Source organism: Ascaphus truei, chromosome 4 (assembly GCF_040206685.1).
Source record: "Ascaphus truei isolate aAscTru1 chromosome 4, aAscTru1.hap1, whole genome shotgun sequence".
Taxonomy (NCBI): Eukaryota; Metazoa; Chordata; class Amphibia; order Anura; family Ascaphidae; genus Ascaphus; species Ascaphus truei.
Window position 1 is genome coordinate 71750941 of NC_134486.1, and position 25692 is coordinate 71776632.

General features: G+C 38.0%; 1 protein-coding gene across 4 annotated transcripts in view; it reads right to left on the reverse strand.

Annotated features, from left to right (window-relative positions):
• Positions 1 to 1032: 1032 nt before the first annotated feature.
• The window catches only part of PAK5 (p21 (RAC1) activated kinase 5), a 199234-nt gene continuing 174574 nt past the window's right edge, over positions 1033 to 25692 (reverse strand). For all 4 annotated transcript variants that reach the window (XM_075596028.1, XM_075596031.1, XM_075596029.1 and 1 more), the window contains exons 4-9: positions 19320 to 19811; positions 17783 to 17916; positions 7962 to 8088; positions 6200 to 6325; positions 3796 to 3930; positions 1033 to 2726 (exon numbers count right to left, since the gene is read on the reverse strand). In XM_075596028.1, coding sequence (XP_075452143.1) covers positions 2571 to 2726; positions 3796 to 3930; positions 6200 to 6325; positions 7962 to 8088; positions 17783 to 17916; positions 19320 to 19811 — 1170 coding nt within the window. In that variant the 3' untranslated portion in view covers positions 1033 to 2570. The remainder of the gene's footprint in view (positions 2727 to 3795; positions 3931 to 6199; positions 6326 to 7961; positions 8089 to 17782; positions 17917 to 19319; positions 19812 to 25692) is intronic.

The window sequence follows — 25692 nt, forward strand, 5'->3', positions numbered from 1 at the left end:
AAAACACCACTACCACTTTTCACTACTCGGAAAGTCGACTAATGATTTACAGGCATTAGTTTTAAAAGGTAACCTCGGTAACACTCAGGATGGGACACAAGACTTCTTGGAAAATGGCTTTAATCAGGACACTGTAGCTTCACTACTCACTGTGAAAACCTTTAACTTCTATGGCACATGCTACAGCTTGATTCACACCTACCTGTCCGAGAACAATACCCCTGTCTGAATATACTTATCCTTAATGTAGTAGGTCTGGTGAAGTGCTAAAGTCTTTAACCCAATTTGTTCAATGCAGTACTGTAGGTTCTGACTTCTAGCATAGGATAACTGCTAATAGGATCACTGGAGGAAACGCACACTTGTTGGAAGTTGAACTCTGAAGACTCTCACATGGAGGAGTACACTCACATATGTGATCGACTTCACTCTGTACCCTGTGGTACCCCAATAAATGATGATGTGTAAATTAGTATTTATTCTGTGTGAGGCCCTTCAGTCTGACTTCCAGTCAGTCTTCTTTTTAGTATGTTTATCCTCTAAACATCTCATTCATGGATGAAGACACCATAGACAATACCCCAGCTTCGGTATTTGAACACCTCATTCACAGATGAAGACCTCAGCTGTGACGAACCTCACCCTCTATGTATTTAAGACTCCCATTTTCAGTTTAGCGATCACATCTGATAAGTAGACCTCTGCCGTCTCGAAACCTGATGCACAAGAAAATCTTGTACGATGAATTGGTCCCTTACAAGGTATCACAACCTATAAAGTATTGTACATTTTCTGGGGCCAATACGACTACTAGTCCCTTCTAATCAAGATCTGTGTTAGAGCTTTTCCTTTTATTAGACATACCTGTAGTTCATGATTATGAATCTCATTTATTGTAGTAAGTATACACTAAAATATGTAACCGAGCAGCATTACTTTGAGTGCACTGGAATGTTTCCTTGTAATGACGTGCGAATAAAATAATTTTAAATAATGTTAGCATATATTATACAAAATAAAAACACACGCCCATTAATAAATAAAGTTTATTTTGCATTGAAATAATAATGAATCCAGTGGTTGCGAAACACAAATCTATTTAGTGTTGACATGCAAGTTCATTCAACAAGCAACACCAGTTTGTAATCATCCATTTTTTGTCAGTTAAAAAAATAACAGACAGCAGCACAAGTGTATCAAGTCAAACACATCCTACAACATCATCACAAGTAAAGTATGATGAAAATGTGGAACATACCTGCTAAATGTTGACTGCTGCAGTCAATTGGGATGATAAAAACATATCTTCTAAGCCAAAACAGAAATAGAATGAAAAATAAATATATTGAATTCCGTTATATGCTACTTACCCAGAATCAAGTAAAAATACCGATAGGTCACAAAACCTTATAAATTACAAATAAATTAAACAAAGCAAAAATATGTCATCTGAAGTTAAAAAAACAAAACAAATTAGGCACACGACGCTGGGCCAAAATATGTCAAATAATTTATTTGCAACACTGAATTTGCTTCGTCAATATGAATCTGTAAGTTCCTTATAGTACATGTGCAATGTTTAAATACATAAAATGAAGAAACAACAATCTATGTATGTATTTCCATGTTTCTTTAGCCAATGTAACCATTTCCGTACTGAAAAAGATTATTTAATTTATTGATGCCACTATAATAATTTCATATTTTTTACTTGAGTATTTAACAGTACAGTATTAACCTTGATAGGGACATAGGGTCTGAAAGCAGTGAAAAATAATATTGCAAACCACTCCCGGGTTTAAGATGTGCCTTGAAATTTCATATAAGCAAAAGAGACACATTCAACATAAAACAAAAGGTGTTGATGTTTCCAAAAGGATTATAAAAGTAGGAATTTTTAAAAGATTTGGTAAATTACACCTGGTTTTGAACTGGCACAACGTTTAATGAACATCAAAAACCTGCAAATTATCAAAAGTATTATACAGAAAATTACAAATTCATTTCAAAATACGGTACACTCCTACTTTTGAAAAAAAGTGCATTTTACCTCAAAGAAGGATTTATAGTATTTAAAGAAATGCCATTTAACTCTCTTTGTTCAACTCAATTGTGGGTGTACATCTGGATGTACTAAATTCACTTCAAAAGAATCCTATTAAAAAGTCTGCATTTTCCATTACAAAAAAAACACAAACGGTGTCACAAAAGTGAGGTTTTTGATACAGCACACCCCATCGTATTATATAGTCAATGTACATCAGGAGTGGCCAACTCCAGTCCTCAAGACCCACCAGCAGGTCAGGTTTTAAGGATATCCCTGCTTCAGCACCGGTGGTGCAGTCTTTGATTGAGCCACCTGTGCTATAAGGGATATCCTTAAAACCTGACAAGTTTTTGGGTCTTGAGGACTGGAGTTGACCACTCCTGATGTACAGCATCATAGGCAGTTTTGATATGAAGAAGCTGCTTCAGTTTGCATCGCTCGTGGTTTCTGAGGTTGGGGATCATTCTTACTCAGTCTCTTTTTCTTGAAAATTCCTTTCTGTAATGGTGTGTGTTCCGGGATTTCAGTGGTGCCTGTATTGTCTCATTAGTGGAATGATACATGAAGGGGGTCCTGAGAGTTTCAAGAATGGATGTCTCAATAGTTCTTGTGCTGTTGCTCTCTGTGAAGGCTCCCTCACCAACATTAAGTCTAAGAATCCGCGTAGTACAGGAGTAACCTGAGACGACAAAAGTGTCATAAGTTAAAGAAGATGTCCACAGAAAAGAGCACTCACGATACTGTCGATATACTGGCCATGGGTGCATATCAAGTTCAAGTCCGCCAGCCAGGAAAACTTGTAGAGACCAGGACAAGAAGAACAGCAGCACTCCAATTGTCTTATGTAAAAAAATATACAAAATGTATATATTTTTAAAAAAATCTTTTGAATTTGAATACATTTTGTATATTTTTGTGCATAAGACCATTGGAGAACTGCTATTTTTCATTTCCGAAAGTTAAAGAAGCATCACAATTTTAGCATCTGATATCAGTGGACACACAATACATATATTGTTTATTCCATAAGGTAACCTTCATATAGACCACAGAAATGAACACTTATAAGCACATTCACATGTCAAGCTGGTCCCCCAAACCTGTTTAACCCCTAACTCACACAGCGCTTCCACAGTAGCCAGGGACTCTGGGTAATGACATGAAAATGAGTACTCATAATGGGTCATTTCTTGCCTCTTGTCCACTTAACATGGATCAAGTTCTCTTTTGAGTGCACCTTACTGGGTTCTGTTCTTTTTCGATATATGCTGTATCCCTCCCAGAGTCACACCCCTCCTGTATAAAGAAATCAACTCCTGATTGGGATGAGTGGAGCAGGGTTTTTCTTGTAATATATGCTTGTCCAGTTTAACATGGATCTCTTTTATCCAATGATATTGTTACAATGACTGAAGTAAACGGGTCGTAAGGTGCCTTATGGATTAACACTGCTTAGTAAATATGGGCCAGCATCTTTGTCTGCATATGCCGGGAAACAGGTCTGCCGTAACAGTTATATTGGTGCAGTGATTCATCTTACCCTAAGCTAAACATGAACCCAGTCTTACAATGTATGATTGTAAATGTATCATCACCGGCCCTAATTTTCTCTTTTAATGTTCATTATAAATTGGAATTTGGTCATTTTACTAAGCAGATTTAGAGTGGGAATATGGAATTTTGCACAGTATACATCATTTTGAAACAATTAAAAGAAATGACTTTATTATAAAAATGAGCATTCTCACCTGGTGCACATCTTTTACCCGTGGTGGCAAGTTATCTCGAATCCGGCGCATTGCCTGCAATGGCGGCTCATTGAAATATGGAGGCTCTCCATCTATCATTTCTATCACCATTATTCCAAGCGACCATATGTCCACCTGAAGAAAGAAAATAGCATATCAATGAGCCCACAATAATCCTGAACTCCACTCCTGCTTTTCTATGTGCTCTCATTCACTTAGTCTGTTACGGGGGGTCTAAAATGTGTTATTTATATAAGTAGGGGCTATCCATCAAGCTCCCGATTTTATATATATATATATATATATATATATATATATATATATATATATATATACAGTGTTCGACAAACCTATACATTTGCTCGCCCCGGGCGAGTGGATTTAACCCCCGGGCGAGTAAATATTGGCCCAAGCAGCACACGTTTGGTACTAGGTGGCGAGTAGATTTTTTTGTGTGGCGAGTAGATTTTTTGGTGATTTGTCAACCACTGTGTATATATATATATATATATATATATATATATATATATATATATATATATATATGCAGTTTTGATTGTAATTGCATCAAATACAAGGTACTAGGTGGCGAGTAGATTTTTTTGTGTGGCGAGTAGATTTTTTGGTGATTTGTCAACCACTGTATATATATATATATATATATATATATATATATATATATATATATGCAGTTTTGATTGTAATTGCATCAAATACAAGAAACTTGTTAATAAAATGTGTTACAATTGATACTGGTGATCAGCTACAGAAGTATAGGCCACTTCGGAAATAACCATGTTTCCTACAAAATTGAGAGATCAATGAGAAAATATGATATATAGTATAGGGGTTGTTCATCTGGGCAATAGGAGGCCCTGGTGAAGTCAAAGGTTTCCCTTCTTACTGGAGTAGGAGGCTCAGCCTCTGTAAAGTAGATGTAAGCAACAAGAAAGTAGTGGGAAGAAACATGCAAAATAAGGTAAGAAAAAGCAGTGGGCGACTAACAGGGTGGAGGCACAAGGTCCGGAAAGAATGAATATCTGACACTGCGTCATTCCTTACTTCCCCAACAAACACCCTTAGGAGGTTATTAATTAAAATGTGATAGTGCTGATTAGTGGAAGTATCCATGCCAAAGGCAAAAGGGAGTTTCTGTGTGATAGTGCCCTGATCAGCACCAGTGTAATTAAATGAATAACTCCCTTAAAGTGTTTGAAAACAATCCAAATGGATTCAAATACACAGATGCAAAATGTTACTCTCATGTTAAACAAACTCTCTAAGATTGATCCATAGCCTCTACAGTAAGCATTAAGCACTAATATTGCTTTACCGCCTGCAGATGATTAATTCATTGTACAAGCTTTAATCCTGTCGTTCCCCATTATCGCTTAGCATACAGTGCTTTCACTGCAGCCAGGGATGCTGGGTAATGACATGCAAATGAGCAATCAGAGTGTGCCCGTTTTTGCTTCTTATTCATTTTAACATGGACGCCGTATTAAGCGTATGACTGCTGTATTAGTGAGCTTTTACAGCAAAGCTTGGGCTAAAGAAGTGCATGGTCACCAAACCTACTCACAGACATGTGCACGTGCTCACAAGTGATATCTGTATAGTCTGTATGCTGTGCGCTGTGCGCTGTGCGCTGGAGGATTTGTGTCACTTTTTCACTCACCATAAATTACTCTAGAGCTTCTAACCAGGTACATAATGTACGCAAGAAAAAAAAATCATTTAAGATGTATTTACTTGTAAATTTATATGTGATCAAGAATGTAACAATACATCATATAATCAGATTCTAAAAACTACAGAGTTAGTAGCTTTATACATGTATTACTTCTCTCAAGATATATACATATATATATATATATATATATATATAAAACAAAGTACAGCTCAACCCCCTTATAACGCTGTGCTTGGGGTCCAAAGAATCACATCGCATTATAAGCGGATCGCGTTAGAAATAATGTACAATTGTATTCATTGTACAATAAAGTATTTAAGATACCAATAATCGTGTTGTAAAGTATTCATAAATACGAAAACTGGGAGCCACACTTGCATCGCGTTATAAGCGGATTCGCGTTGTAACGGTTCGTGTTATAACGGGGTTGAGTAGTATGTATATAATAAAAATATACACATATAGAATAAAAAAAAATAAATATATATATATATATATATATATATATATATATATATATATATATATATATACACACACATACAGGTTGTACGTCCATAGTAAGTCTATTCTCTAAAGTGCTATGGCAGTTATTGATTATCATGATCCATTCAAGTAATCCACCAATATTCAAAATTCCCTAGATCCCTTTATCTATAATTCAACTCAATCACAACAGATATTAAAATGCCACATTTTTCCTATTCTGACCTCAGTTCCATAAGGGAGTCTTGATATAACCTCAGGAGCCATCCAATATGGGGTTCCAACCAATGACTTCCTTTTGGGGACCTCCTTGGAAACTTGCGCACAAAATCCGAAATCAGATAATTTTATCTAGGAAATATAAATTAACATGTATTGAAAAAGTACTAGATATTGGTTACATAAAAATAATGTCTCTATTATAAGAGGAGGTTTTGTTACAGATACCAGGAGAGTGAAGGATGCAACGCTAGCAGAGAGGTCAAGCAAAATGAGAAGGGAGCAGAGATTTGGCAATGTGTAGACCATTACCTACAGTACTTTAGTGGAAAGTTGCAATGGAATTAGTGTTTTAGATGATTGCAATAGGAGAGACTATGGGCCTTATTGTATATTGCCTGAAGTGGCAGTTCGCCCATTTTTTTTTATAGCAAAAATTCTTATTAAAGTCAATGGGATTTTCAGCAAAAAATATGGCCAAACGACCACTTCTGACTATAGAATGACCTGCTTTTAGTATTGAGGAAACCCAGCAAGTGAGGCATTCAAGAAATGTGGATAATAGAGGCAGGAGAGAGACAGGGCGATAGTTAGAGGGGGAAGTACTGTATGATCAAGAGTGTTGTTTTCGAGTATAGGTGTGACTATTGCATGTTTAAAAGCAGAGTAAAGGTTCCTGAGCAGAGCGAGGAGATGAAAATGTGTGCATGTATAGGGAGGAGAGTGGGGATAAGAGTATGGATAAGGTGAGAGGGAATGAAGACAAGGTTGCATGTAGTGGAAGAATAGGATGATAGTAGCTGAGACAATTTTAATTCACATAAGTGGTTATATGATTATATTTTCAACATTGTTCCACAACATTGGAAATGCCATTTTTTTGTTTAAAAAATATGCACATGTATTCCTCCCACCAATTGCTATTCAAAATCTGCCTCTTTATGTTTTTTTTTGTGTCACCTAAACTTTCTTTTTCTTGGGTTATCTCATTTTCATACCCCCTTTCTATGTCCCTCACTTGTGGTTCTCGCTCTACAATAATTTGTAGCCTATGTGTTTGAATTGACCTTTGGAGCCGAGCTATTTTTGTACCTATAGCCGACAGCAAAACGATTAACAGCTGAATTACTTTTTGAACATTCCAGTTTACTAACCATCGACTACAGATGGGTCTGGAAGAGCTGCACAGTGAGAGCAGAGAGAAGCGGTCCCGCTCTCTGTGTCTCCCCGCACAGCTCTTACAGGCAATCGTGCTGTTTTTATTTGTAGCACATAGGATTAAAGCAGGGGGTCTCCAGAGCGGAGTCTCATTCATTTCAGGTCCGGGGACACCCTGCTTCCCAAGGTACAGGCCTCTGTACGGGGTGCCGGTATCTCCTGCATGTTTACATGTCCCGCATCACGTGAATCTTCGCCAATCGATCACAGGAGAACAGATCGATCGGCAACTTCGCTAATTACTTATCATTGTGTGGATTGTATTGATGCACATATTAAAGGGGAAAAACAAAATTAAATAAAAGAAACCTCAGCTTGGACTGCTGCTTTAAAAGCTCTATACACAATGCACATGTAGCACAACACCATGTTTTCAGAGACACACTACAAAAATAGAGAAGTTACCAGAGAATAATCTCTCTGATGCATCTGTTCTCTTCTTAAAGGAACTTAAATTACAACTGTATATTTATCTGTGAAGAACTCTCATGTTGGTCCATTAAAATGACACAAAACCTACAACAAGTCGACCAGGTAATAAAATACTTACTCTCCCGTCACTGGTGAGCAGAATAGAGTCACTTTTGATGTCCCTGTGAATAACTCCCTGATTATGCAGGTATGACAGCGCTTTCAGAACAGATACACAGACTGTAGCTATTTGCTCCTCATTCATTCTGAAAAATAAGATTGATGAATGTAAAACATCAAGCTACTAAAGCCAAGCAGGGACCAGCAATTAGCATAAAACAATGGGGTTTATGTTTCAAGATCCTCAAAAGTGCAAATACTGTACAGTAATGTATAGTATCCGTGTCACATACACCCTGTATAAGAAAGAGGTTTACTCATTTTTTTTTTATAATTGACAAAGATCATACGCCAGAGCAGTATCAGTTCTTCATGGAAGAAATTAATTTGACCTAATGTGTGTTTAATTATAGTTCTGATTTCTGATGCTTAAATTTAACATGATATGTATCTTTTCATTTTAAAGCTCTAGTCACATGGTCTGTACAAACAAAATTGACATTGTTATATTGTCATCTGGGAGTCTTTAACATACCTATTGACAATCCCATTACCACTTCAGCTGCCCATTTTATCTCTCTAGCCTTCTCCTATGGTCTCTCTAAGTCGACTACCTCTCCTACTCACTGCAATAGCCACTTCCTTGACCTGCTTTACTCCTGCTTCTGCTCTGTCTCTAATCCCTCTAACATGCCCTTTCCTCTCTCTGATCCCCAACTCCTAACCTTTTACCTCACTCTACCCTATCCACCTTCCAACACCTACTTTCACATGCACAAACCTACATATCCTAGACAAGGGGTGCGCAAACTTCTGGTGTTGTGCCCCCCTGCCTGCTCTCTCCCCCCCTTACTTGTGACCAAGCGCCAAATGACGCCACGGCGACGAGCATCAAATGACGCCACAGCGTCGTGACATCACGTCACATGACACTGCAGCGCCTGAAGCTGGCTAAATCACGGTAAGTTATTTACAGAGGCCTTGCGCGGTCCCCCGGTATTCAATTTAAATACCTTCGGAAAAAGCGTGGGGCCTTTGTAACTGCCACGCCCCCCCCCAATAAATCTTGTGCTCCCCAGTTTGCGCATCCCTGCCCTACACCCACTCCAATTTTCAACATCTCTACAACCTCTGGAACATCTTCTTTCAAACATGCACTCCTCACGCCCATTCTAAAGAAATCAACACTTGACTAATCCTCCCTGTCTAACTACCGCCCTTTCTCTCCTCTTTGATTCAAGCTACTTGAGCGACTTGTATACAACCGTCTAACTCACTTCCTCTCCTCCAACGCCCTGCTTGACTCTCAACAACCTGGTTTCCGCCCTCTAAACTCCACCGAGATAGCACTAACAAAAGTTACCAATAACCTTCTCACAGCTAAATCTAAGGGTAATTTCTCCCTACTAATTCTCCAGAACTTCTTTGCTGCCTTAAACACTGTTAACCAACCCTGTCTCCTGAACATTCTCCAGTCCATTGGCCTCTGTGATGCAGCCTTCTCCTGGCTCACATCCTATCAATCCAACCGCTCCTTCAGTGCTTCCTTCTTTGGTGTCTCCTACTCTTCAATCCCTCTTTCTGTTGGGAACCCACGCGGGTCTGTCCTTAGCCCTCTGTTCTTCTCACTTTACATCTTCTCTCTTGGTGAACTAATACAATCTTTTGGCTTTCAGTATCATCTTTATGCTGATGACACCCAAATCTATCTCTCCTCCCCTGACCTCTCCACCTGTCTCCTGTCCAGTTTCTCCAACTGCCTCTGCAAACTTCTCCTGGATGTCTCACTGCTACCTGAAGCTTAACATGTCCAAAACAGAATTAATATTCTTTCCCCCCTTTCACTGCCACCACTACACCAACACCCTCCTTCCCTGTCAATAATACCACAATCTCCTCAACCGCTCTACTGCTCCACAACGCATATTCCTACACTGGCTTCCCATAACCTAAAGTATTACATTTAAAACCTTAGTAATTTCTTACAAAGGTCTTAACGATACTGACCCCCCTTGCATCTCTTCCCTCATCCACACATACATACCTAAACGACCCATATGTTCTTTCCACGACATCCGTCTTTGCTCTCACCTTATTACTTCCTCTCACTACCGCCTAGAATACTTCTCCTGTGCTGCCCCCTCTATCTGGAATTCCCTACCATGCACCATCAGACTCTACCCCAGCTTTTAGATGTTTAAAAACTCCCTGAAAACGCATCTTTTCAAGAAATGCTACTCACCATACGTCTAACATCCAACTCCCCTCCCCCTCCAAGCCCATTAGGACCAGCTGTGTGGCTGTACCAATCTGCACCCAATGTAACATCCCCCCCAAAACGTTAATGGTCTCACCTGTCAGACTGGGCCATATTCTAACCTTATCCTACAATAAGCAGCCACCTTACCTTCTTGTTTTAACATTGTCCTTCATTTCCTCTAGATTGTAAGCTCTCATAAGCAGGGCCCGTGTTACCTCTTTGTATCTGTTAGTGCATGCTTGTCCTCACGTGCATGTAACTGTTCATGTTTTTGTAATATACATAACTCTGTACCCCATTGTACCACGCTACAGAATATGTTGGGGCTTCACAAATAAACAATAATAATAATATTTGTACTGCTTTCAATAGACAAAAATTGGTTTCACACTTATTTTGACACATCAGCCGCAAAACAACTGGTATTTGTCTTTTTTCTTCCTCCATATGTTCTCACTAAGTGATCTCATTAACTGTTTTTTCTTCAAGAATGACCTTTGCAGATGAGACTCAAATATACAATCCTCTATTACCAGGATTGTCTCAAGTAGCAAAGATTGTTCTCAGGCAACCTGCTCCAGGATGTCACCTCAGGTTCTCCTGATCTTTACAGCCATCATTTTGAAAAATAATCCAAACACACTGCTTTGTTACAGTTTATTTTATATATTTTGGTAAATGCACTCAATATATTCTATATATTGTATATCATTATATATTGAGTGCATTCATATCTTTACATGCAATATTGGAACAAATATATATATTGTTGTTATTTTTTTTTGGTTCGCACTCATACAACATTTTGCTTTATTCAGTGAATTGTGATATTTTTTTTATTACAATGATCTCACAAGTTCCATGATTCCATTCTTTTTTTGGTGGATTGTAGTTCTGTTCCAAATAAATATTGATACTTTTAGCCACTGTGTCAGCTCTGAACTTCACAGCTACAGACCGCCTGGGTGCAGTGCAATACGACTAGCCAGAAATTGCAGTGTTCGCCGGAATCTCTAAAGTTGTACTGAGGTGATTACATTGTTCGCTCTGCTTACCAGTGAGATCTTAGTTTTTGTTTTTCACACATTCATTTAAATATATTACTCGGTATGAGACGCGATGTGCTCTGCTATCTTTGTTTCTGTGAAATCTCTAATACCTGTATTCCTGCTTTTCCCTTTTTCTCAGTGGCAACTCAGTTCTAAAACACTGCATCATGCCTGGCACTTTTAGATGTGTCAGCATTCAATAGGTGCATCATCTGCTACTCCATACATCTCTGCTAAGTATCTTTTCAATTCATGATCACTGTATGTTCAAGGTGCTGCCCATAAAACAGTTCCATTATCCTGCATCTCATGCTTCACGTGTACAATCTTTTCAGCACTACCCTACAATCTTTCTGATACACTGGTCTCCGCTGCCTTTTGACAACTGTAAACAGTTCGGGGACCCAATCTGTGAAACTTCCTTCCCTCTCTCTTTCAAATATATTTGTGCTCTATTGTGGCTCTACATTATGGCCATACAGTGGCAGTACCTGTTTTGCATCATGCTCCAATATTATTCCTGTGAGGAGTTAGTTTCTGATGCTGTCCAATGCAAAGTGAAACAAGGACAGCAGCAACTGGGTAATTTCATGTCCTTTTACAGGTTGCAGACTTCTGACAGTCCTCCTTTCTGAATGCTGGCCTTTCCAAGAGTCTCAGCTCCTAGATCCCAAGCCAGCCGATACGGACAGCGGTAGTCCTCTACTTCTATACTATATCCACATATTGTGCTAGTTCTCCAATCGCAGACTGCAGGCCTCACTACGCCTTACATGAAACGCTCTTCCTGAACTTCCACCTCCTAAATCGTAATGATCAGTAAGTATATATATATATATGCAGGGCTGCATTTGGTATGTTTGTGTATGTTTGAGTGCCTATATGTGTCTATAAAGAGGTGAATGTCTGTTCAGGAGTCAGTGAGTGCCTGCAGGGATTACTGTATTTGAGCACACAGGGATCAGTAGGTAGGTATCAGTGTGTCTGCCATGCAGGTGTCATTGTGTGTATGCATTTGTGTTGTGCATGTGCATGTCTATAAAGCGGTCAGTGAGTGTGACTGTAGTGCAGGCTGCGTCTGTGTCATTGGACACATGTCAGTTTGTGTGGGTTTGAAAGCTATGGACTTAAAGGAGCAATCCAAGACATTTTTTTTTTATTATCTAGGATTGAAGCAGAGCGTCTCCGGAGCTCAACCCCATTAATTTCAGTCCCAGAACCAATGCTTTCAGAGATATTTACCTCCCTAGTAGGTGCCTGTGGCCGCACCGGCTGAACTAGCTGGGCGTAAAATTTTAACGCTCCCACATCACATGGGCCAATGGGAAGCAACGCCGATGACGTTGCGGTTTCCTATTGGCCAGCAGGGCATGGGAGCTTTGAACAGCTACCATTATGAGATCCCTAGTAGCCAAGCATAGCGTCTACTGACACCTACTACTGGCATGGATTGCCGCTTTAAGATATCAGCACTTACATTATTCTTTGGAGAAATATATGTTTAATTTATGCATTCATATTATTGCGGAAATATACGGAGCCCTTCTTATCATGCAGGGCTGTGTGGTTCAGACGTACGGCTGCAGCACTCAAACATCTCTGTAAAATATCAATCCAGTCTGGCAATTTAAAGGTCTATCGCCCAAGAAAGACCTATTATTTCTATATTTATTCTTCTGGTGACTGTTATATTCTTCAATTATTGCACCTACAGTACATTGACGCATAATGCAATTCTCCCCCACTATCTGTTGAGATTGTAAGGTTATTTATGTCTGAACAATCAACTTTGTACTGTATTTGATTATTTGGGTAGGCTATAAAAGTTTAAAGTAAAGCAATACAGATTGGACAAAGATGATATATATTTACACTAAAGTTTAGGTGACGTATCCCCGGTACATAGTAATTTGGGCCATGGTATCTCAGACATACAAAATTGTTTTTATGATACAGAAAACAGGGTTCAAAAGAGATTGATTAGTAGTTTGCCAAATCCACACACACCCTGCTTCAGTCCTCATAGCCAACCGAAAAAAGAAACACAAAACATTTTTGGAGTTGTGCAGTGCATGTTTCTGCTATAATATCTTTTGTAATTTAATATAATGTTATGTAAAGAATTCTGCGGCATCATTTTACTGTGGTTTTAATGTAAAAGCACTGCTAAAATGCAACACAAAATGCCCAACGAGCTGTAACATTTCCTGACCTGCTTTAGTATATCAATTTTCCTGCATCTGGCATCAGGGGTAATTTAATAAGTGAGGCAGAATACAATTTACTGCGTGCTCAAATATTACTTTCCCTATAACTACCACCCACTTTTGTGCAAACACAGTATCACCTTTTACTTCATGTCCATTGTAACATGGACCCCTATAAGTTTATGACTGCCATATTACACAGCTTTTCAGCACAGCCTGGGTTACAGAAGTGCAGAGCCAGTAACCCTAGTCACAAACAGCTTTTTCAAAGTTGTGAGTCTCATCTATGTGAGGCTGGTTGTACTGGCGCTTCAAGCAAAGAATAGCTTTGTTTGCTGTACAATGTCCCCCTATACATACTGTATGAAAGACTATCTATGAACAAGCGGAGTAATATGTGCATACACAAACTCATTTTCTTACAGCCTTTTCCCCCCTAAAATGCACCTTTACATGTTCTACTGTATATACAGTATACTCCCATCTACTCTGTCTGTGACATACAGTACTACTAAAGTGGTGGGTAGAATAGAAAAAGACTACACATGACTCATCCGTGATGTACAAACACACACTCGGGGCCATGAGACCTAATTTGCCGGAGATGTGTTTTAGACAAATGTTTTCTGCTAATCTGGAGGAACATGATTGTTAAAAAAAATAAATAAGATGTACTAAAGAAAAAAAACTAAAAATAAACAATACTTTTATTTTCGGAAAAGATCAAATCTAAGAGATAATGACTGCTTACTGCTAAATTGAGGCGTAATGATGATAGTGTAGGAGTTAAAATGAAGATTCATGTAACTGCCACTGAAAAAATTGATTTATTTTCACTCAAGGTTTATATTGCGGCACTAAAATTTGCCGGTAAAAAAGGAAATTAGGATTGCTGCAATATTTTTAGGAATTATCACTGTATAGACTGGCCATTATATACATAGGCAGGATAGACCTTAAATAAATAACACATATCACAGTAAAAAAAGAAAAAAAAAACAACCTCACTGCTTTACTGCTGGCAATATATAGCTTTAGTAAATAGGTCGACAAAAAAATTGGCGTTAAACACTGATAATGCCAATTTATTCATACAATGACATACGGTTAATCGAGGTCAGAGGTTGCCAACTCCAGTCCTCCAAGAGCCCTAGCAGTGCCGGTGTTAAGCATACCCCTGCATGAGCACAGGTGGTTCAGTCAAAATGATAGGGCCACCTGTGCTAATGACAGGATAGCCTTAAACCTGCACTGCTAGTAGTCCTTGAGGACTGGAGTTGGAAACCTCTTATCTAGGCCATTAAGTTGAGTGACTGCAGCAGGACATTCTGTTCTGCTGGAGCAATGGTTTACCGCATAAATAACAGATGGTCTACCAACTAGACTTCTGATATACACAGACATGTATACACGTAGACTTGCCCTCCCTCACCAAGATTCTGTATTGCAGTTTTTTTTTCATTCTATTCATTCATAATTTAAGGCAGCAATCCCGCCAGGGAATTATTAACATAGTTGGAGCCAGGAAGATCGCTGTTAATAAAGCGCGATATTTTCAGCTTGGGGGCCTCCCATGTCCTCGAGATACTTACCGGTGTGGATACCTCCTGGGGAAATAATATGGTTACAAATCTTGCAGGATCCACAAGCCAATAGGAAGCCGCAATGACATCGGTTGCAGCTTCCTATTGGTTGACGCCATCTTGTTAGTATGTTTTTTCCTCCATGATGAGCTCTGTCACCTTCACCAGTAATTATCTCCGGAAACCTAGGGTTCCTGCCGCTGAAATGAGCATGCTTTGGCACTGGAGGCCCCTTGGTTTTAATTATGCAAAATAAAATCAGTTTTTTGTGGGATTGCTGCATTCAAACAGTACTGTCGAAGATTGGACGTTTCAAACATTTACAGGGCTATGTATGAAGGTTCCAAACATTGGTGTAGAAACACATACGGTAAAACTTGTGTTATTTTCGTTTGCAGAAGAATTTGCTAAGCTTCTTATATTTGACGCATATCGATTAAGGAGAGAGGCTTATGCTTGCTTGCTGGCACAGGTTGTTGACATAAATATATTTAAAACATGAAACACTCATGTGTTGGCACATTATATTATGCGCACCATGTAACTTACGGGTCTATTCTTTAAACCCTGATACTGCCAATAGACAGAGAGGAGAGAGAGAGATATAAGAAAAAGGGGGAGGGTGAAAAAGAGAGTCAGGTGGGCAAATGAAACACAACTGGGGATACAATTGACATGGGGAGATGAAGCACACCTGAGAGAGAGATACCTAGGAAATATGCAAATACAAAATGTTACATTTGCATATTTCCCAGGCATCTCTCTCCTGGCTGTGCTCCATCTCCCCACGTGGAGTAATCTATTTGGAGGTTTATAGGTCAAGCCAACTTACCCTATAAGGCCCTCTACTTACTTAGTCTCTACCTCTCTGAGTTTGCCTCATTTTCACACAAAAGTTGTATATCGCACAGAATTGCATAGCGGGAAGCAAATTGCCATTTTGGCAGAGTTTGCATGGTTGGAACGTATACAAATGCCATGAATAGCAGACTACTTTAAAAAGAAAAAAATACCTTTCTTTTTTTCCAATTATTCATTCGGATAGGACATTCATTTATGTGACTATCTTTTGAAGTGCTTAATTATTATGACAGATGCAAATCTGTGATAAAACAGACGTTTTCTAACAGAAATGCATGTAACATATGTAGAGTAAGAATAGGTCACTTATAATGGAGATAAATCAAGTAAGTCAACAAGTTCTTAGGTATGGTACTGCTCTCCATTTGTCCCGCTCTCATTACTGTAGCTCAGGGGTGCTCTACTCCAATCCTCAAGTCTTTGACTGAGCCTCTGGTTGAGCCACATGTGCTGAAGCATCTATTGATTGAGCCACTAGTGATACAAAAATCAAGCGCAAATAACACCACTTTAAACACAAATAGCAATATAGAGTATACTGTCCTTTGAGAGTGCAGCTCCGACACAGGACTCAGACCAAATCCAACCAGCAATCGACGAAGAAAACCGGTGCGCAAATCTCATCAGGACATAGAAGAAAGAAATGAAGACACCAAATAGTGCAATATTGTCAATTACAACAATGTGGTCAATGTTGAAAGCTCTATAAAGTTTGCACTCACGTGTACAACGTGATATTAGGGGGTTGTGGTTGTTAGAAGTTACCAACTTTATTTATCCAGATAAATGCTCCAGATCAACACCGATATTGTTCCACAAGAAAGGAAGGGAAATCCACATACAAAGGAGAAAAAGCAAAATAGTATAATATTGCTTTTAATATTAAAAACACAAAGTATTCCACTTACATAAGTGTCTTTGTGGTAGGCATTTAGACCACCCTGGGTCATATGGACAGACAATACTCTTCATAGCAACAGCATCTGCTCCACGGCCGTCACAGCATACACTGGGCTGATTGGTGATGTCTTCCACTCTGAATGTTGCCAACAAAGTTCCACTCTGTAATCCACGACTCACCCAACGCGCGTTTCTACTTAATAGTCTTCCTCAGGGGATAATCTGCCCCTGAGGAAGACTATTAAGTAGAAACGCGCGTTGGGTGAGTCGTGGATTACAGAGTGGAACTTTGTTGGCAACATTCAGAGTGGAAGACATCACCAATCAGCCCAGTGTATGCTGTGACGGCCGTGGAGCAGATGCTGTTGCTGTGAGGAGTGTTATCTATCCATATGACCCAGGGTGGTCTGAATGCCTACCACAAAGACACTTATGTAAGTGCAATACTTTGTGTTTTTAATATTAAAAGCAATATTATACTATTTTGCTTTTTCTCCTTTGTATGTGGATTTCCCTTCCTTTCTTGTGGAACAATATCGGTGTTGATCTGGAGCATTTATCTGGATAAATAAAGTTGGTAACTTCTAACAACCACAACCCCCTAATATCACGTTGTACACGTGAGTGCAAACTTTATAGAGCTTTCAACATTGACCACATTGTTGTAATTGACAATATTGCACTATTTGGTGTCTTCATTTCTTTCTTCTATGTCCTGATGAGATTTGCGCACTGGTTTTCTTCGTTGATTACTGATTCAGCCACCTCTGCTGAAGCAGAGATATACTAAAAACCTGACCTGTTGGGGGGCTTGAGGACTGGAGTGGAGCACCCCTGCTGTAGCTAACTGATCTGCAAAGAGCTACAGTACTATTGATATATTGCTTCATTTTCAGTGGATATCACGGTCACGTTTAGCTGTCTAAAATTCCAGTAATTTGAGCCTTGAATCAAATAATTTTGACTTTTTCATAACATACCTTGTGTGGGTGACTATGTCTGTCAGAGCTCCACCTTCAAGAAACTCCATTACAACCCACAACTCATCCCCAACCAGGTAACTGTTATACATGTCAACGACATTCTCGTGATGGTAATCTCTCATTATCACAACCTGTGCAGATACAAAAAAAGGAATATACAATGATAAAGCCTGTACTGGCTTTCCAGTTTCTACTTTGAATAAAAAAAAAAGCAATACCGTATGATATTCCAAGGCGCAAAATCGTTGTTGTCTGACATTCGCTTGCAAATAATCACTGCGTGATGGTTCAACTATCTTACCACTTCCATATCTTGTTTCAGAACTCTCCAACTCTTGAAAATTAAAATGTTGAAATGTACTGTAAGACAACTGCGTGTAGCATAATGTAACTGCATATTTGCAACCTCCTTAAATTTCTTCATGGGGGTTTACAAAATAATCCTGAGTGTAAAAATTCTATGAATATCTATTGCCAAATACAAATTGCCTCCAATCTCATCATATAGAAAGTATTAATCTGGAAAGGACTCCTTATTGGATATTAATGGGGCAAACCGAAGACGATCTATATTCTTGTAAAGGCAACAGTTAGCTTTACATTTGACTGTGGGGTGGCTTGGACTGAAATGATATGCAGTATTAATATTCAGTACCTCGTGTTAGTTAGCATTTGCCCCCTACAATTATATAGAAACATAAATACATACAATACTGCTCAGTTGATTCTCGCTCTTGAGTATCTGTTGTGCTGTCTTAACCGTACTGTTTGCATCAAGATTTAATACGAATGTTGTACGCTACCTGTACAGTATGTACCTTTCACTGAACTACTTCTGTAATATTTCTTAAATCTCTCCAATTTAGTCATTTGCTGGAAAAAGAGAGAAAACCCTCAACAGAGTGCTGAAGTTGATGCTTCATCTTTCAAAGTTAAAAAACATTAAGGATTTCAGGAGGAGAGAGGAAGAGACAGACCTAGGAGAGACGGAGATAACTCTATTGCAGCACCATTTTGAATAGGTTGTAGTGTATTGAGTTGGGAGGCAGAAAGTCCACAGAGCAGAAGGTGGCAATAGTTACTGTAAGTTAGGGGACAATGTGGGCTTGCATAAGAGTTTTAGTTTTAAGCAACCGAAGAAAAGACGGGATTAGCAACAGCATGAAAGTGAGAGGGAAAGGAAAGGCAGGAGCCGCACATTACAACTAGGTCACATGCTTGGGAGACTGTATGAATGGTAGTAATTGACTGACAAAAAAATAGTGGGATTCTGATGAGCTCTGTTTTAGACAGCTCATCATATCTCTATATAGATCACGTAAGAATAAAGTACAAAATAACAATAAACAAAACAATACTAAAACATCAAGTACATTTTTTTAATTGAACAGATAAAAGTTTGCACATCAATTAATAACACATCAGTTGTGATTATTTTATTGAAGCATTTATGCAATGCTTAACAAAGCTTTGCAATTTCCCCATCTTTTATTACATTTTTCTCATCTCAAAATGTTCTGGGAAATTGACATACCTCATTAAAGAGAAGCTCTCTCCTCTGTTGTTTCTTGAGATCCATTTTTTTCACAGCTACTTGTTTTCCGGTGTGTTTCTCGGTTGCAATGCAAACTATTCCAGTTGAGCCCTCTCCGATTTTAATGAAGTCATCCAAATACTCTCTGGGGTCACCAGGGCTGACTACAAGCTGCAGAGCAGCCCTAAATTGTTCATGGGACACTCTAGATGGCTGCTGATCTGGGGATGAACCCCAGCTCGGAGGAGGGTAAATACTTGATGTTGTACTTGGAGAGCTGGGGTAAGAAGCTGTAGACATGAAATGAGGACTTGGGTGGAGAGGCTGTTGGTGGTAAGGAGATGGCTTATGGTAAACTGATGGATACTGGTAACTGCTTGAGGGATAACTGGATTTATTTTGAGATTGAGGTAGTTTTGTTGGACCTCTAGGGTAAGTGTCAGATCCGGTCAAAGGAGGGCTCATGGTTGTCTGTGCTCGATCGTAATCTGCCTACAAAACAAATTATATTGATGACATTAATAAAGTCTCCATTCAGCTTTTTGCTGGTGTAAAAGCACAGCTATAACAATCAAGTAAAGGAATACTAAGATACGTAAAATTAGCAATGTTTGCACTCAAGCAAACCTGGGAACACGTTTAATAAGTGCATACATAAACACATAAGGGGTTATTTCCCATAAATCTCCATGTTGAAACATTCTGAAAAACATTGCGAATTTGATTTTTGCTTTCACACATCTGGTATTGAGCGCATACCCCTGATACCCATGTGAAGAGTGTTGTATAGTGAATTAATTAAGATTAATATTTATTAGTATTGATATAAAATAAAGAGGTACACACATATGAACGGCAAAAAACAAAGGACAAAGTATAAAAAAAAACAAGGCATGTGACCAATCTAAATAGTTCACCCTCAATAGTAGTGATGGGTTAAATGTCCCTAGGGGGACAAATATTGCCTAAATGTTTAATCAGGTACATATGGCATTATTAGCGCGTAATGTGTTCTCATCTGTGCTGTTAGTCTCATTCAAAGTCATCCGGTTTGTGTTCCTTAGAAAACTCAGGTATCGAGGCTTATAAGCCTAGATAGTTATGTATGTTGTCAGTATAGATTGCATGCTGGGTACTAATAAGGGTGGGGTCCAATGTAGGTGGACTGTGGTACTTAATTAATTGATTTCAGAATTTCAATATAGTTCCCATTTATTACTATTATGTAGCAGTAGAAAATGTCTCCCTTTGAGATTTGATATTGGATACAATGAGTCAACAGACCTTTAGAGCTGTATTAAAGTTAAGAACATCCGTAATAACTTATTATGTGCACATAATAGCAGGCTAACTGCAATGCTACATAGCCGGTCCACCTGGCAAAAAGTAATATCCTTACAGGGATGTTCAACTTTATATGTAAATCATATATGAGTCTAGCGATATGCTATTATAGCTTAGACATTCTAATAATAATACAGTGGTAGTCATTTTAAGTACACTGATCATATACTAGTGCCACCACAGTGTAGGACTGAGCAGTTGATGGGAGTGGTTTGAGACACCATAATCCCCTCTTTTTTAACCCACCTGGTATACTTCAATGATGACTTCAGTGAGATTTAACTGAAGCTACATCAAGACTCTTTTAACTTTAATACAGCTCTAAGGTCTGTTGACTCATTGTATCCAATCTCAAATCGAGACATTTGCTACTGCTACATATCGGTAATAGATGGGAACTATATTGCCATTCTGAAATCAATGAATTAAGTACCACAGTCCACCTACATTGGACCACACCCTTATTAGTACCCAGTGTTGCAATCTATACTGACAACATACATAACTATCTATGCTTATAAGCCTCGATACCTGGGCTTTCTGAGGAAGACAAACCAGATGACTTTGGATGGGACTAACAGCACAGAATAGAACACATTACGTGCTAATAACGCCAAATGTACCTGATTCAACATTTAGGCAATATGTCTCCCTGGGGACATTTAACCCATCACTACTATTGTTGGTGAACTATTTAGATTGGTCACTGACCTTGGTTTCTTATACGTTGTCCTTTGTTTTTCGCTTTTCTTATGTGTGTACCTCTTTATTTTATATCAATAATAATAAATATTAATCTTAATTAATTCACTATACAACACTTCACAGGGGTATCAGAGTGCTCTCATAGCCGGGTTCTTTCTCTTTGGTCTTATATTACTGCATCCCGGTAGTAGCACCATACCACCCTATCAATTATATTTAGCTGAGAAGGGGGATCCACACTGTAGTCATGTATCAAAGTCTCATGGCTGCACAGTTTTACAGCATATGTTGTACATTGGGTTACATTTTCACAATGTAAAGCTTTCATTATCTAAAATTGCACTTCTGGATCTTCAACATTATACTCTATTTAATGCAGATTTATTGTTGATTTTGCCAGTCTACAATATTGCGTTGAAGGCAAATGAAGTAGTTTTTGCAACAAAGATTCAGATTTCCGAATATTTGGGTTACATTTCGGCAATATCTTGTTAGTGTTTTGCAAATGGAAGACTGATATTAAGCCCTGCTAGCATCACCCCAAGGAGGCGTCACTCCAATGGTCATCAACATATTTACCAATTAACCCAAAAACGGGCAAATTAAACCAAAATCTATGCAAACGGAGGATAAATAATTAAGCCTGCACATTTTATATCAATTACCTTCTTCAATTAAACACAGATATTAAAGTCAGTGGTGTGAAAAACAAACTTAGGATGAACTACTGCCTTTAATTAATAAAATAAATGCAGTGGAATTTGTAACCTGAATTAATTTGTAAAAAAAATAATGAAAAATATAGATTTAGCTTTTTCTTATGTCTTGAAAAGGAATACAAATATTTCACAAACTGAAGAGCTATGAGTGTTCATTTGCATGTCATTACCCAGAATTCCTGGCTGGAATGGAAGTATTGTGTACTATGTGATTATGGGGCAAGTTTGGTTTTATTAACCTTTTTGAGACGTATGAAAGTGCTCACTAGTGTTATTTATTATAACTGTACTCTGTATGGTGGACGGTATCTGTCACTTTTGTACTCTCCACAACTTGGCTTGTGTACCTGTTGTGTAACCACGACCAGATTTATAATACAAAGTCAGCAACGACCCTCCCACTTAGATGCAAAAGGCCAAAATAGCTGTCTGAGTAGGTTTGCTGGCTATGTACCTTTTTGCTGTAAAAACTGTGTAATACCGCGGGGATAAGGGATTTAAAGGGATTCCCATTAGAAAGTAGATACAATTAAAAAATTGTCACACGGGGCTCATTTGCATGTTCTTACCCAGAATCCCTGGCTGCTGTTAAGGCACTGAATGATTTGGTGGTAAGGCAGGTTTCATGACCTGTCTGGGACATGTGAATGTGCTCATAAATGTTTTTTTTAATCATTTCACCAAAGAAATCAAAACTAAACAAAATAATGTTCTCTTCTATTATGACTGATGGTTACATTACAGAAGCAAGTCATATTGTTCTGTAAGTAAATTCCATTGAAAAGTTGCTTGAGACTAACAGAAGGGAATATTATGCAAAACGTAATAACTTCAGAATATGGTAAACCCATCAAAGTCTAGCATCGTTTTATATAATATGCACACTCTCTTTATATTATATTCACTTGTATTCTATGCCATGACAGATGGTGAAGGTATTACAATTAATTTAACATGCCAATGTTTCCACCGCTTGTATGCCAGTAAAATGTTCAGTAAAATTATATATTTGGATGCTGTGACAATTTGAAATACAGTAAAATGTCAAACATAATATGTTTATTTGTACGTGACTGTATCAATTTTAAGGAACTTTTTAAAATACAGAATTAGATGACAATAAGTCACAAGTTAATCAAAGGGGTCCCGAGCACTCAAAATAGAAAGTTTTAATGTGCTTATGCCTAGGTCCCCCCAAAAAGATTATTTTTATATATATATATATATACACACATATATATATATATATATACATACACACACACACATATATATATATATATATATACACACACACACACACACACACACACACACACACACACACACACACACACACACACACACACACACACACACACACACACACATATATATATGGGAATAAAGTAGCGCCTAAATGATTATACTATCAAAATTTAAATAAAAATATTATTGATATCAAGGGATAAAGCAAACATATAATTGCAATGTGCAAGTATCTAATGTGTATATAATTTGAATAAAATAGTCCTATTGGTGCTAAAACAAATGTGTACAATATTAAATAAAAAGGAAGAAATATAGAACCAGTCCTTTCAAAATGTCCAACAGATGATAGAAATATGATGCTGGTGTGGGGGTCTCCGTCTGCTCTCAAAAGGGATGAACCACATCCCATGGGAATCTAGAGGGAAAAGAGAGGAGAGAGTGCACGCCCCATAGTGTAAAACCGTACATTTGACTCACAAGGGTAAATGAATTAAAAGCAGTTTGTGGTGATACATTTACAAACTGCTTTTAATTCATTTTAATTCATTTACCCTCGTGAGTGATTTTCTTCCCCTCCCCCTCCTTCCCAACATTAAATGTACGGTTTTAAACTATGGGGCGTGCGCTCTCTCCTCTCTTTTTCATATATATACGAGACCAAAATCAAAAACAATAACATTAAATAGCGATGGAGCCAGAGCAAATATGCAGAAAGCACATGGGACATGAAACCCAAACATTAGGAAAAGCTAAATACCAAAAAAAAAAGGGGGATATATACTAAACCTTACTGGGGGAATAAACAAGAGTAAGGCAAAAACAAGAAAAACAAAGTAAATGCTACACAAGGGCTAAGGAAAAACAAATGTTTTCATTGTTTTTGGTCTTGTATAGTTTTTCAGATGTTTTTTTCTTGTATTTTTTCTTATGTTTTTTCCTACACTTTCTGGGATTGTGGCTGTCCGACCTTGGATTTTAAATAAGTCAACAATATTACAATATAGCATCTGCCAGTAAAACCTAGATATTATTTGTCTGGTTTGCTTGCAGGAATATTTTTATGCAATAATTGGAATCACAACATAATATTATTGGTACAAATATGCAAATCATATACGTTACATTTAACGGTGAATTATTCTTGGTATTTCTTGCATTGCATCCTTACTATACAAGGAATTACCCCCCTTAGTGCTATTGCACGGTAGTACATTATTGTAGGCTGCTCTAGCACGGCAGGAGTAAATACAAATGTTATTGATATGCCATCCCGCTCATCTTCTCGTCTGCTATCTCTTAACTGAAACAGCACCTGCCAACTAATACCAGGTGCAATTTTATGAAAGCTGTATTTTGCCCACTTAAAAAAAAAAAATTGCAATCTGCAAAATAACACCAAGATGTAAAAAAAAAAAAAAAAGGCACCTAGAATTTTTGATATTCGTAGTGCAACTATAAAAATATTCTAACCAGGGGAAAAACTGCCCTAGCATTGTGCAAAATGTTTTTAAAAAAATTAGGTACTAAAATACACTGACATTACATACATATTTACATTTAGAAACAATGTGGAATACCCATAGACATAGAATCACAGGTTTCACGACATATATATATATATATTTAAAAAAAAAACACCTTTTATTGGTTTATTTTTTTCTACTAGATGGCTTCTTAATAACAACGTAATAACAGACCAGTTTCATATACAATTAGGTGCACTGTGAGCACGAGGCTCTAAGAAAGTATAGAATGATAATATTACAATACAGAAATGAATACACATGGTGACATGATGTTCTGTCATGCACTACTGTAAGCTTCACAGTGAAATCCCTAGCAGCCATGCATCTGGTCATGAATCTTTGATACATTAGATATAGCGTATTCAGAAAAAAACAACTCCCTACTAGAGTGTGCCTGCGTCTAACATGTCTAGGGCGAGTCTGACATACACTCATAATGTATCACAATTACAAATAATTATACCACTGAATATATTTAATCAATCATTTTCACTAGTGGTGCACAGAGGTGTCCAGGGCATAAAACTCAACACTGCCATCAAACATGTAGTATTACTGCAGGCTGTCAGCCAGAAGTCCCCTGATTCATGTTAGTTAAGCGTACATTAATCTGAATTTGGCAGCATAATCAAGGACCTAACTGAACTGTGAAATTGAATTCTGCAGTGGAACGTCATCTGACCATTTTATGCTAAGACTGCAAAAAAAAAAAAAAAAAAAGACAAACATTTTGTTGTCGCAGAATCAATTTGTCACTGTACTTGCTGCAGAGTGCAACTGGATGTCTCAAAAGCTGCACTCAATGGGAGGGCAATGATACAATCAACA